Source organism: Cherax quadricarinatus, chromosome 39 (assembly GCF_038502225.1).
Source record: "Cherax quadricarinatus isolate ZL_2023a chromosome 39, ASM3850222v1, whole genome shotgun sequence".
In the NCBI taxonomy this organism is placed as follows: domain Eukaryota; kingdom Metazoa; phylum Arthropoda; class Malacostraca; order Decapoda; family Parastacidae; genus Cherax; species Cherax quadricarinatus.
In genome coordinates this window covers 5787742-5801844 of record NC_091330.1, presented here as the reverse complement: position 1 = coordinate 5801844, position 14103 = coordinate 5787742, and the positions used below count along the sequence as shown (strand labels likewise).

General features: G+C 42.2%; 1 protein-coding gene across 4 annotated transcripts in view; it reads left to right on the top strand.

Moving 5' to 3' along the window:
- The window catches only part of LOC128696299 (collagen alpha-1(XI) chain), a 107669-nt gene that overhangs the window by 81648 nt on the left and 11918 nt on the right, over positions 1–14103 (top strand). For all 4 annotated transcript variants that reach the window (XM_053787476.2, XM_053787474.2, XM_070092304.1 and 1 more), the window contains exons 6-21: positions 102–272; positions 1368–1553; positions 1812–1947; positions 3319–3443; positions 4772–4969; positions 5826–5942; positions 6618–6806; positions 7997–8203; positions 8490–8696; positions 9286–9537; positions 10062–10223; positions 10644–10698; positions 11815–11921; positions 12422–12799; positions 13331–13600; positions 13784–13945. In XM_053787476.2, coding sequence (XP_053643451.2) covers positions 102–272; positions 1368–1553; positions 1812–1947; positions 3319–3443; positions 4772–4969; positions 5826–5942; positions 6618–6806; positions 7997–8203; positions 8490–8696; positions 9286–9537; positions 10062–10223; positions 10644–10698; positions 11815–11921; positions 12422–12799; positions 13331–13600; positions 13784–13945 — 2922 coding nt within the window. The remainder of the gene's footprint in view (positions 1–101; positions 273–1367; positions 1554–1811; positions 1948–3318; positions 3444–4771; positions 4970–5825; positions 5943–6617; positions 6807–7996; positions 8204–8489; positions 8697–9285; positions 9538–10061; positions 10224–10643; positions 10699–11814; positions 11922–12421; positions 12800–13330; positions 13601–13783; positions 13946–14103) is intronic.

Genomic DNA, 14103 nt, shown 5'->3' with positions numbered 1-14103 from the left:
CCTTTGCGTCTATCTTTTTTTCCTCCCCGTCGATACGCTGTTGAATATTATACTTCCAAACCCCAGATGCAAAAAACCTTTCTTTTTCTTTCCCTTTTCAGGATTACGATGCCGCCGCCGCTGTGAGCTTTGTTCCACCTGGGGTGCTGAGAGGTTACCCAGGGCCACCGGGTCCTCCAGGTTTCCCGGGTCCTAAGGGTGACCCTGGCAGAAGCGGTATTCCCGGGACGGACGGAATATCTGGTCCACCTGGACACGTCTTCATGATCCCGGTGAGCCACGTACCGATTATATTCTTTTACTTGTTTATAAACATCGAGTAGAACTAAAATACGTTTACTGTCTGTCTTGTCGAGCACATAGTCTAATAAAATGAGTTGTTATGAGTACATAGTACCACATAGTGATGTGATTTGAGTACAGTCTCATATAATGAAGGGATTTGAGTACATAGTCCAAAATAATGATGGGAGTTGGGTAGTTCCACGCTTGATTCTTCGGAAGTGAAAAAGCCTAATACAGTCCATGTATCTTATTTCATGAAAACGTAAGAACGGAGGAGTGCCGCGTAAGTCTACTAGGCCATGATAGTCAGGTCCAAGTCACCTACCGGTCTAGGCCACTAGTGCAAGCTAGTCAGATCCAAGTCACCTACCGACCTAGGCCATTAGTGAAAGTTAGTCAGGTCCAAGTCACCTACCGACCTAGGCCACTAGTGCAAGCTAGTCAGGTCCAAGTCACCTACCGGCCTAGGCCACTAGTGCAAGTTAATCAGGTCCAAGTCACCTACCGGCCTAGGCCACTAGTGCAAGTTAGTCAGGTTCAAGTCACCTACCGGCCTAGGCCACTAGTGCAAGTTAGTCAGGTCCAAGTCACCTACCGGCCTAGGCCACTAGTGCAAGCTAGTCAGGTCCAAGTCACCTACCGGCCTAGGCCACTAGTGCAAGCTAGTCAGGTCCAAGTCACCTACCGGCCTAGGCCACTAGTGCAAGTTAGTCAGGTCCAAGTCACCTACCGGCCTAGGCCACTAGTGCAAGTTAGTCAGGTCCAAGTCACCTACCGGCCTAGGCCACTAGTGCAAGCTAGTCAGGTCCAAGTCACCTACCGGCCTAGGCCACTAGTGCAAGTTAGTCAGGTCCAAGTCACCTACCGGCCTAGGCCACTAGTGAAAGTTAGTCAGGTCCAAGTCACCTACCGGTCTAGGCCACTAGTTCAAGCTAGTCAGGTCCAAGTCACCTACTGACCTAGGCCACTAGTGCAAATTAGTCAGGTCCAAGTCACCTACCGGCCTAAGCCACTAGTGCAAACTAGTCAGGTCCAAATCACATCCCCCATTTTTTTAATGATAAATTTGTCCACTCCCGCAGCTCAATCTTCAAGGCAACGAGAAGGGTCCTGACCAGATGCTGGAGCAATTTCAACAGCAGCTCTCTCAGCACATGATGGCCATGCAGGGAGTGGCTGGTCCCAGGGGTCTTACAGGTCTGCCCGGACCTGAAGGTCCTCAGGGAGATTCCGGTCTCAAGGGAGAACCAGGAGACATGGGAGAACCGGTAAGTTTTTTTTTTGTGTGTGTGAGAGATAGATAAATAGATAGATAGATAGATAGATAGAGAGAGAGAGAGAGAGAGAGAGAGAGAGAGAGAGAGAGAGAGAGAGAGAGAGAGAGAGAGAGAAAGAGAGAGATGAGAGACACTGTAAATTTGTATTTACCTCTCCAAATTTGCTCTGGAGTTGAGTCCTAGCTCCAGGACCAGCGTCTACCTTCCCCTCTATCCCTCCTCCTGTACCTGCCACCTCTCTCTCCACAGGGCCCGAGAGGTATGCGGGGCCAGTTAGGTCGACTAGGGCAACGAGGCCGACGAGGACGACCAGGTCGAGACGGGGAGCGAGGTCTCTCAGGGATACCTGGGACCAAGGGAGACGCAGGTCTCAGAGGACTACCAGGTCAGTCAGCCAAGCCCTCTGATAAACCATTCTTGATGCAGGGAGTTGGAACAAACCTCCTCGTTCTAGGATCCACCCCGATTGCGCCTTGAAAATGGGTTGGGCAAATTTTATTTGTTAATGTTTTTGGGTTTGAGAAGAACCTGCCTAGTATGGGCCATTAGACCTACCACATCAAAGAATAAAAATTAGGAACACAAAGAACGGGTGGAACAATTCCCACCTAACCTACCAAGTGGAGATGACACTAGATATTCCGCTCCCTCCTGGGACCATTATCAAGTGGTCTAGTTTTTAACTCCAGTGTGTGGGTTAGGTGTGAATTTCTGCGTTTTTCTTTAAATTTATTTACTCCAGTAAATGTAACTCTGTTATGTTGAAAATTGTATAAAATACCGAGAAGTTGATGATAAAGACACACGTACAACAGTTTGGAATTTTTAGTGTTGATACTTTTAGCCTATACAGTAGATTTCTTCAGTCAAATACGGAGGCAGCAGTACTTGAGGTGGTCAGTCCCTCAAACTGGTGAAGAGATCGGCTCTACGATTGAGGGACTGACCTCTTCAAGTACTGTTTCTCCAGTAATGATGGACTGATTACATCGTCTTCATCTCACTACTATATGTACTGCCTCCGTATGTGACTGAAGAAGCCTACTGTGTAGGCGAAACGTTTCAACAATAAAGATACCTAACTGTTGCACATGTATCTTAATCATGACTTGTTATCTTGATTTGTTATGGTAACAGTGTTTAATTTTTTTTGTTATTCTCACATTGTTATTTCATATTTTGACAAAGTAATTTGATAACTCTCTATTCTTCATAATTAAGGTAATTATTTTCAATCTTATGTTAGGAGAGACTTCATTATATATCATTTTGATAATATAAACATTCTTCTAATTATATTTAAAAATAATTTTGGTAAACGTTGTCTAAACATTCAACATTCACGATTCTTCTTCAGAACATTTGCCCCTCATCTCTTATTTTGTGTAAATTACAAATGTTCTTGGCATATTATAAATTCGAAGCCTCTCCTTATAAAACAATTATTAGTTTCGTTAGGTTTATATATATTTGAATAATTGGGAGTAATTAAGGCACTAATTAATTGATGGCGTACATTAACGTAAGTTCTGCTGTACACTGAGGGTTAAACTGCACATTTCTCAGTGTCGCATGGGGATGGTGAAGCAGATTATGAGTATATTCATTATTATCCCATCATACTCAGGGCCTCTTCAGTTTGACTCTTATATTTTATTGTGTCTGTGTTGGGTTGTCTGTGTTACTGATCACTGTTAATTACCATGTCTCTGTGATAGCAGTTGGACTGACCTTGTCCTTATGTGACCCCCTTCAGGTGTGCCCGGGGAGAAAGGTGACCGTGGCGTAGTTGGAGTCCCGGGCGAGGCAGGTCTTACAGGTCACGATGGCATGCCAGGTGAACCTGGGTCTCCAGGTGTCCCTGGTCTCCCAGGAGAGATGGTAAGCCCTCACAGAAGAATATATCTTTCTTAGTACCTTATCCAATAAATGCCATCACCCAAGAATAGGCCATTTATCGCTTCGGTTATCAAAGACTATTATATAAACAAATTAGAAAAAAGACAACACTTGGCTATCTTTATTCTGAAAACGTTTTATTACGGCGAAAAGTTCCCATAATAAAAATATGATCCTTTATGAATTCCTCATTTTGAATCTGTCCTCAAAAAGAATAAGACGAGTTCAAGCAAGTCATGAGACAGTGTCGCTCTCTACAAAACAGTAATTTTGACAGGTGAATTCGTCCCGGAAAACGACAAGTTCACGTTGATATGTTGGACCACTCGTTTTTCGAGTCAGATCTTTTTTTTTTTTTTTCGTAAGCAAATCGGATTATTATTATTATAATCAAGGGGGAAGCGCTAAACCCGGAGGATTATACAGCGCCTGGGGGGGGGGATGTGGAAGGCATTCAGGCTTAATTTGGGGAACTGGAGCACAGATCCAATTCCCTAAATCAAGAGCCCCTCACCAACATCAAGGAACCTTCCTTGAGGGGTAAGCATATCGGAGTTTCTGTCAGATGGTGACTATGTCGGTTACTAAGCAACCGCAGGTACTGGCTTAACCAACCCCAGGTACTGGCTAACCAGTGCTTGCTATTAGTGATTCTTGGTAAAAGCAAACAAGGCAATTACTTAGGTCATGTTTATCGGTAACGTTTGGGCTCTAGGACATTCGTCACTCCAGGCGGGATTAACCAAGACTCCAGGACTGAAACGTTTCCAGTAAAGTGACGGCATTTTCTATCTTTTCCACCACTCTGTTTACGATAACACTTGTTTGCGAGTGCCAGCACTAGCAAACAAGTGCTATGCACTCGCGGTGAAGCACCTACTGGTTTACCTCATCTACGTTTTCCACTTCATTAAGTAAAGGACGTCTCTTTCGGGTTCTAATCTTCGGTGGGAAGAACTACGATTCTGTTTCCCGTGAGGAACTCCACATAACATTTTAGTTATGGATAAAATCAATAACAAAACTGAATTTACTACCATAGACCCAGAATAAAAAATCTCAGATTTTTTTTTCACCCTTTGGTTACTACAGATCGTCATTATTATTATTATTATTATTATTATTATTATTATTATTATTATTATTATTATTATTCAGACACTCATTTTGATTAAAACATGGCTTATATAAATCAGAAATTTTAATTTTGTGTAGAGATTTTTTTTTGGGGGGGGGATAATAATCATTGATATTCATTATTTTTTTTCAGTTTAGAGATCATGAGCCACTGATACAATTTTTTTTTTTAGGGTCCTCGAGGATTCATTGGGCCGCGAGGTTTCCCTGGCTTGCCAGGTGCCCCGGGCATCCCTGGCAGCGAGGGTGCCACTGGACCCGAGGGAGACGCTGGACCCCCTGGACAGCCGGGGCCTCCTGGTCAATCTGGTCCCACTGGGCCTGTCGGTCCACCGGGACCCCAAGGTCTTCTAGGTCCTCCAGGTCCTTCTGTTAGTATTGTCACGATTCTCTTCCTTAACCCGAACTTTGTGTAATATTTTACCTAATTATTATTATTATTATTATTATTATTATTATTATTATTATTATTATTGTTCTTAAAAATGAATCTTTAAACGGCAAATCCTTCCAGTTTTCTCTTGTTATTCTTCATTTACGTATAAAGAATTCCATTATTTTTCTTAGAACAGCAATAGAGAGGTAAAGATAATATGATCAGTCCATTAGAATAGATAGTACTGAGGAGGTCGGTCCCTTAGCCTTGAGAAGCCTCCATCTTCATGGTATCTATCATTAAAAACCATGGAAGTGGACCGTTCTCAAGACCGTGAAACCGACCACATGATGATGTGTGTCTTTACGACATTCGTACTGTTTTTGTTGTTAGCATTTCAATGTTACGAAAAATGAAGATGTTTAAGGTGTGGAAAGTACGTTTATATATATATATATATATATATATATATATATATATATATATATATATATATATATATATATATATATATATATATATATATATATATATATATATATTATATATATATATATATATATTATATATATATATATATATATATATTATATATATATATATATATATTATATATATATATATATATATATTATATATATATATATTATATATATATATATATATATATATATATATATATATATATATATATATATATATATATATATATATATATATATATATATATATATATATATATATTTATTTATTTATTTATTTATTTATTTATTTCTAGTGTTAAAGATTGTTTTACCTCTTGTGTTATTGGGAAGTTTTGGTTTGATTGACTGACTGAATACCTTTTAAAGGGCCCCCGTGGAAAGCCTGGTTTGCCTGGTTTAGTCGGAGCTGATGGTTTACCGGGCCACAACGGCAACCCAGGAGCCATCGGTTCCAAGGGTGACAAGGGACCTGTTGGACCTCAGGTAATATTTATCGCCTGTGTATGGTTGGTAGGGTGTCACGTAACGCGTACCACCTGCGCTTATTTGTGTGGTGTTACGTGACACACATATTTGTGTGGTGTTACGTGACACACATATTTGTGTGGTGTTACGTGACACACATATTTGTGTGGTGTTACGTGACACACATATTTGTGTGGTACGTGACACACGTATTTGTGTGATGTTACATAACACGTACCACCTGTCTTGCATGGTGTTACGTGATGCATGACACTTATTTATGGGATGTTACTTAACACGTAACACCTGTATTTACTATTGTGGTGTTACGTGATCAATGACACAGGTACTTTGCACTGATTAAGTGAAATCTTGAAGAGCGGTTAATCTCAAAATATACATTATACTTATATATATATATATATATATATATATATATATATATATATATATATATATATATATATATATATATATATATATAGATGTATATATATATGGGCTTCATGGGTCTCGTTATTATTAAAATTATTATTATTATTGTTATAATAAGCATCATGGATCCATTATACTTTCACATGTGATTTCCCATAAGGTTCACGTGGTTCCATTATACCCTCAGATGTGTGCTTTCTTGAAGGGTTCATTTGGGATACTTGGTTTCAGGTCTTATATGTTTATTTCTTTCCACAGGGCCCACTTGGGTTCCCAGGTCCTCGCGGAGTGAAGGGTGACCAGGGCAACAGAGGCCTTCAAGGAGAAAAAGGGAACAAGGGCGAACACGGACCAGACGGGCCCAAGGGAGACATAGGGGTCAAGGGAGAGCGTGGAGAGGTTGGCCCTGAAGGCCAAATCGGCCTTGAAGGACCAGAGGGACCGAAGGTAATACCAGTAAACTCATATAAGAAAAAAATTGTGCCTGACAAACGATATGTAGATTCATCTAGACGGGAGAGTACATGGAGACTGAAGAGAATACACATTAAGAGTTAACAAATTAACCTGATTGATCAGGGAGTTCGCTTCACTTAATTAATTAGATTTCTTTATCTAAATAATCAGAAAATTAACTACTTAACTAATTGGAAAGATGACTTTACCCTGCCGATCAGAATATATATAAACATATATGTGTGTGTGTGTGTCTGTGTGTGTGTGTGTGTGTGTACTCACCTAGTTGTGGTTGCAGGGGTCGATTTGCAGCTCCTGGCCCCGCCTCTTCACTGGTCGCTACTAGATCACTCTTCCTGCTCCATGAGCTTTATCATACCTCTTCTTAAAGTTATATATGGATCCTGCCTCCACTACATCACTTCGCAGACTATTCCACTTCCTGACAACTCTGTGACCGAAGAAATACTTTCTAACATCCCTGTGTGTGTGTGTACTCACCTAATTGTGGTTGCAGGGGTCGAGACTCAGCTCCTGGCCCCGCCTCTTCACTGATCGCTACTGGATCCTCTCTCTCTCTGCTTCCTGAGCTTTGTCATACCTCTTCTTAAAACTATGTATGGTTCCTGCCTCCACTACTTCACTTGCTAGGCTATTCCACTTGCTGACAACTCTATGACTGAAGAAATACTTCCTAACGTCCCTGTGACTCGTCTGAGTCTTCAGCTTCCAGTTGTGACCCCTTGTCCCTGTGTCCCCTCTCTGGAACATCCTATCTCGGTCCACCTTGTCTTGTGTGTGTGTGTGTGTGTGTGTGTGTGTGTGTGTGTGTGTGTGTGTGAGTATTCCAAGTCAGTTTCAGCAACAAGTCGGCAATATATAAATAATGCAAAGCTCTATGCAGGAATAAGTCTGAAGTGTCATGATTGAAATGATTCTTATTTTAACTCTGATCAATCAGACTGTTACAGATACGCAAAGACATGCGCATCACTAGACCTCCTCAATGATGAAACGTATTGCATGCATCATAGGCTTCATTGGTCGTATCTTGTGTCCGGGACTGCAATTCATCTCTGTAGTTGACTGGTGAAGGTTGTAACCTAATCGGAACATTTCCCCAGCTTTACCATACGCCGGAGAGCGTTTTGTTAATTGTTTCTCTCTATCTTTCTTTTCAGGGTTTCGAAGGTCCTCGTGGCGAAACAGGTCCACCGGGTTCCCACGGAGAGAAAGGCAAGCTGGGAGTTCCCGGCTTCCCTGGCTACCCAGGTCCTCCTGGAGACAAAGGTGACAAGGGTTCTCCTGGTCTCCTGGGAAGAGTCGGGGACAAAGGAGAACGAGGTAACCCCGGGGTGGCAGGCGAGCGTGGAGAACAAGGACCCAGGGTGAGTGTCTAGTAGCTATTTACAAACTGCAAATGAAAACTAGAGTAAAGAGACACATGCAGTAAAAGGAAACTTTGATTAGTTCGACGTTTCGCCTACATGAGGTTTTATTAAGTACTCGATAAAGCCTCATGGGTAAAACGTCGTAGTAATAAATTTCTCCTTTTGCTACGGTTCCGCAGTTGTAATTAACAGGTTGGGTTGAATGTAACTTACGGCGTTTATGCTGTACATCTTAAATATTGGTTTCTTATCTCGGAATACTTCAAATGTTGTCTCTTACCAGGGCTTCCGTGGCTCTCGAGGACGGAGAGGAAAAACCGGACTTTCTGGACCGAAGGGCGACACTGGCCAACCAGGACCCCCAGGACCCAACGGTGAACAAGGCGGCCAGGGTCCTGAAGGACCTCCTGGCTTCTCTGGAGCCTCAGGTCCTCCAGGGATTGACGGGAAGGATGGCATTGCTGGACCTCCTGGAGAACGAGGACCACCAGTAAGTCTTAGTGTTTGTGACGAACTTCCTTAGCAGGTGATGTTGCACTGACTCAGAATCACAAAGTATGTTTTTTTTTTTTTGTATCTGGATATATAAACATGAATTTTGATGTATCTGTACACGTGTACATACGAATCACGAAATCGTAATGACACGATTGGAAACAAACCATACCACGGGCGGGGATAGAACCTAGTGGCTAACGCGACGGTCTGGAGTTTTGTGACTCTCTTATCGCGGGTTCTATCCCCACCCGTGGTATGGTTTATGTACATACGCATATGGAAAAATACCACAATAAAACAAATAATGATTAGCAGGAGGAGGGTCGAACCTCCAGCGCTTCTTGTGCTAAGTTTCGTTTGAGTAAGACACATCTTTGGTGAAAATGAAAGATGTGCGTTAACAAGCAAATGTATTTCAGCATTTTTCATTCTTTTATTTAACACTGTAGTCACACATTTTTTACAGTGATTCCATATCATATATTCATCTTCGAACATAGATTTAATACGGCGTAAGCTGTCAGTGGCCCTGTAAACCCCAACAAGAACTTACATTTCTAACTGTTGTATGAACTGTTTAGGGTGAGCCAGGAAACCAAGGCCCAATAGGACCTCCTGGCGTAGTGGGTCCAGTGGGTCCTTCCGGCGAATCAGGTCCTACAGGAGAACCAGGTCCCCCTGGTTCTCCAGGCGTCCCCGGCGAGGAAGGCAGACCAGGTGAAGCTGGGAAGGAAGGACCACCAGGACCCATGGGATCTCCAGGCAAGATTGGACCAGTAGGACCCCCAGGGCTGCCAGGCTTCCCTGGAGAACGAGGTCTCTCTGGCATCCCCGTAAGTAGACTAAAGTTACTGGTCGAATAAAAGTTTTGTTTTACCCGTATTAGCATCCCTTCACTTCTTTTTTCATTATCATCCACGTCTTCCCATCTCTCTTCTTTGCATCGAGAAAACATATAAAGCAATGCATGAGAGTAATGGATACATATCCCAACAGTAAGTAGAGATACTCAAAAAAAAAAAAAAAAAAAGTCATGAGGCTATTCGTGTGTAAATGCTTAGATGATGTCTATTAAATTGTTTTAAATTTAATGGGGTGTATGAGGGCGTTTCCTTAATGTTGATAAAGAGCTTTTGATGCCAGAAATTTTAGGCACTCTCTAATTACTTGGATCAAACTTGATTAACTCCTAGTCTCCAGCCACTGCATGAAGCCTATTGGATTAACATTTACCCTTGTATATATTTATATTTTAACTAATTTCAGTCCGGTAAACTAATATTCGGCTCACTGATAGATTAGCAAAATTCACCTCCCTTCACTGACATGAGAACTAATCTTGATTTACACATTTCAGGGCGCCACAGGTCTCAAGGGCGAGATGGGCCCCCCTGGCCCTGCCGGAGCCCCAGGAGACAAAGGGGCCACCGGCCTGGCAGGGAATCCAGGACCTCAAGGCCCCACTGGCAAGGACGGGCCCCCGGGTGCTCGCGGTTCGTCAGGGGCCAAAGGAGAGCGAGTGAGTACTTACCTATGCTATCACAGTCAATTAAATTCTCATTTGATGCTGCTAAATCAACAATAACAAAAAAAAAGTCATATCTATCCACATCTGTATATTATACTATTATTTTTTTATGATGTTCCTTCTGTATCTCACCTTCGTTTGGCTTAAATATTTATATTCACTGGGTTAGCATATTTATATTTGCTATACGTACGTTATAAATGTTTATTTATTATTTTCAATGTATTATTATTTTTATTAGTAGTAGTAGCAGTAGTAGTAATAGTAATAGTAATAGTAGTATTAGTAGTAATAGTAGTAGTGGCAGTAGAGGAAAGATGGATCTTCCATCAGTTTTTGCACTGAATAACACACACAAGTTTAACTTCTTTCGTATACCAATATATACATTGGAAATGTATATTCCCACAGGGTGATCAAGGAGCGCCTGGACCCACTGGAAGAGATGGACTCCCAGGCCCACGAGGTAAGTCACCCCCACTGGCTGAGTGATGGAATATCACAGGGGATACATAGCTAGTGTTGCGGCGCACTGCTGATGTATACATTTTTTTTTCATAAGAGGGAATAACAGAGGCAGTGCAGCCCTTGATGCTGGCTAAGGGCTCTTGATCCAATCTGTTTACCTCCCATCATCACCCTAGTCGTCGTAGGACCCATACGAGCTTAGCGCTTGCCTGCGATTGTTACTGAGGGATGTTTGCCTCTGGTATGCTGTCAATGGTTACTTACTACCAGTTGGTACTACCAATGGTTACTACTAGTTGGTACTACCAATGGTTACTTAGTACCAATTAGTACTACCAATGGTTGCTACCAGTTGATACTACCAATGGTTACTTAGTACCAATTAGTACTACCAATGGTTGCTACCAGTTGGTGCTACCAATGGGAACTACCAGTTGATACTGTCAGTGGATACTACCAATTGGTAGTCTCCACTGACAGTGTTCGTATGTAATACATACTACGCAATACATAGTATGTAATACATAGTGTACACTCACGTTTACCTTCTGGTGGTTGGGGATACTGGACACACACTGTGATACATGCTGTGTATATCTTGTTTATTCTCATTATCGAATTATTTTTCACTTTTTGCAAAGCTTCAAGAAGTTCTATGTACCTTGTTTGCAGTATATATATATTTTTTACTGTTTACGTTTGGTTTAAGAGCGAGTTTTTTCTTCTTGCATGATAATCAAATATGGTTTTTCCTCTGTTTGACTGGTGTTTGTCTCATGTGTGCTGTAAATGAATGTTGTTTGCCTGTTGTGTGGTGCTACTAGGTACTGTTTGTTTCTCGTGTAATATTACCAGGTACTGTTTGCCTCTTGTGTTTCGCTAATGGATGCTGCTTGGCTCTTGTTTTATTCTAATAGACACTTTTTTGATTACCTCTTGTGGGGTATTCAATTTACCTCTTGTATGGAACTAATGGGTACGACTTGCTTCTTTTATTTTACTGTTTGCCTCTTGTGTATTCATAGAGGTGCTGTTTGCATCCTGCATTATTCATACAGGCACTGTTTGCCTCTTGAGGCATGCTAATGAGTTCTGTTTACACGTGGGTGTGTAGGTCTGCCTGGCGCCCCTGGACCGGTTGGAGAACCAGGTGAGGACGGTGACAAGGGCGAGGCTGGACCCCCTGGTGAGAAAGGCTTCAAGGGCGGCAAGGGACTGCAGGTACGGAAAACAAAGGCTCTCAAGAGTAATAGCTGTAGATTTCTCTAATATAATCTGATTATAACTTTATTTTTTAATCACCTGAAGAGGTGCCATTTTCTCACAGGGGAAACAGTTAGCTAAAGTATTGCGTGATTTAAATTTCCTGACTAACCCATTCTAAACTTTGTATAATATCACAAATTTTAATTTGCCTCATCTGTCTAAGAATCTTCTGGAGTCTTATTATATTAGTCTGCATTTTTACTTTTCAAATTTAATGAAATGTATGACCTAAATTATTTTGTTAGGCTCTTACGGATGTCTCTCTTTTTTGTATTGAAATGATTGTTCATGATCATTGACGGAAGAGAGATTATTGCCTGAGGTAATTTTAGAAATAGCTCATCTCTATAAGTCAGCATCACTCACCGTGTACGTTTCAGTTGCTTAGTGTAAGAGCTGTGCATTGCTGAGGTGATGAGTTGATAATTAATCACAACAAATCTACTTTTCGTTAGGGTCCTCCGGGTCCTGCAGGGCCTCAGGGTCTGCGAGGAGCCCCGGGAGCTCCCGGTGCTCCAGGAGAGCGTGGAGCACCAGGAAGAATGGGTCGAACGGGCAGGAAAGGCGAGGATGGACCCCAGGGTCTGCCCGGACCTGCCGGCCCCGCAGGAGTACAAGGAATGCCCGGAGCATCAGGGCCAAAGGGTGAAAAGGGCGACATAGGCAAGCGAGGGCTCCCTGGATCACTGGGTCCCACTGGTGAAGCTGGACAAGTCGGAAGCAAGGGAGCTACTGGCTTACCCGGTCCCACTGGTTTAGACGGTCCACAAGGGGAGAAAGGAGAAAACGGCCCACCTGGAGTACCTGGTCCACCCGGCAATGATGGAGAACACGTGAGTATAGAGTACATTGTGATGAAGAACACGGGAGCACAGAGAACATTGTCATGGAGAACACGTGAGTACAGAGTACATTATGATCCCTCTATAGTTTATTACACTAAGGATGACTAGAAGTCGAACGGTATGAAGGAGGTTGATGGCAGACATACAGTTCTAAGAGTAAGAATGACGGAGCCTACTAGGCCTCGAGTAGCGTGTGATCATTTATGACTAGTCAAGAGGCAGGAAAATGAACGGAGACCCGACTTCAGAAACTGCAAGTAGGCAACTCTCTATTTTTTCTTGAGATTTGTATGTATTATATGTGTTTTCGCAAACTAAAGTTACCAATTTTCTTAAAGATTTCAAAAACGTTAGAAAATATTACAAGAAATGTTTTCTTTTTCACTTTAAATGAATAATGTAGCCAAGAAAATACAGGGTGAGTTTTCAGTTAGTTTTATTGATTTATTTTTATTATATTTGAATTTCTGTAACAGGATAAGATTAAGTTACTTTCATATCTGTGTCTTCCTATTGTAGGGAAAAATAGGTCCCCCTGGACCCAAGGGAGAAGAAGGAAAGCCCGGACCACAAGGCTCACCAGGGATCCGAGGACCGATTGGCCCTGCTGGACCGAAAGGAAATGCTGGACCACCTGGTTTCCCCGGACCACATGGGGAACCCGGCAAGCAAGGACCGAAAGGAGTTCCAGGAAAGGACGGAGACGACGGAAAGCCAGGAGAGACAGGTCCTCCTGGAGAGACAGGTGCACCTGGACAAATGGGTCTTCCTGGAGCCAGTGGCAAACCTGTAAGTCCTCACGTCACACTGTCAATTTACCGAAAAAAAATTATTTACATTATTCAGTAGTTAATTTGCAGTATCTAGATCTCCTGGAGTTCTCAAAAAAATTCTCACGTGCTGTAAACAAATTCGCTAGTGATTTTATTAAAGAGACCTTGATAAAGACGATATTTTATCTGCATCATACAGGGTCCAGAAGGTCCAGCGGGTCAGCAGGGTCCATCAGGTTTGCCAGGGGAGAAAGGTGACCGAGGCTTGATTGGCCCAGCTGGACCAATTGGACCAACAGGATCACAAGGCTTGCCTGGCCCTCAAGGTCAACCTGGTCTCCGAGGATCACCAGGACCTGCTGTAAGTATATACACTGCATCACCCTGATATAAGAACACATCTATAAACTAAGACGTATTTTTTTTATTCACTGGTGAGTACAGTACTACCTACATTGCTAATTTTCTTTAGAATTTTTGCTGCATTTTTTAGCATTTCTTTTTGCTTCACTGCCAAAG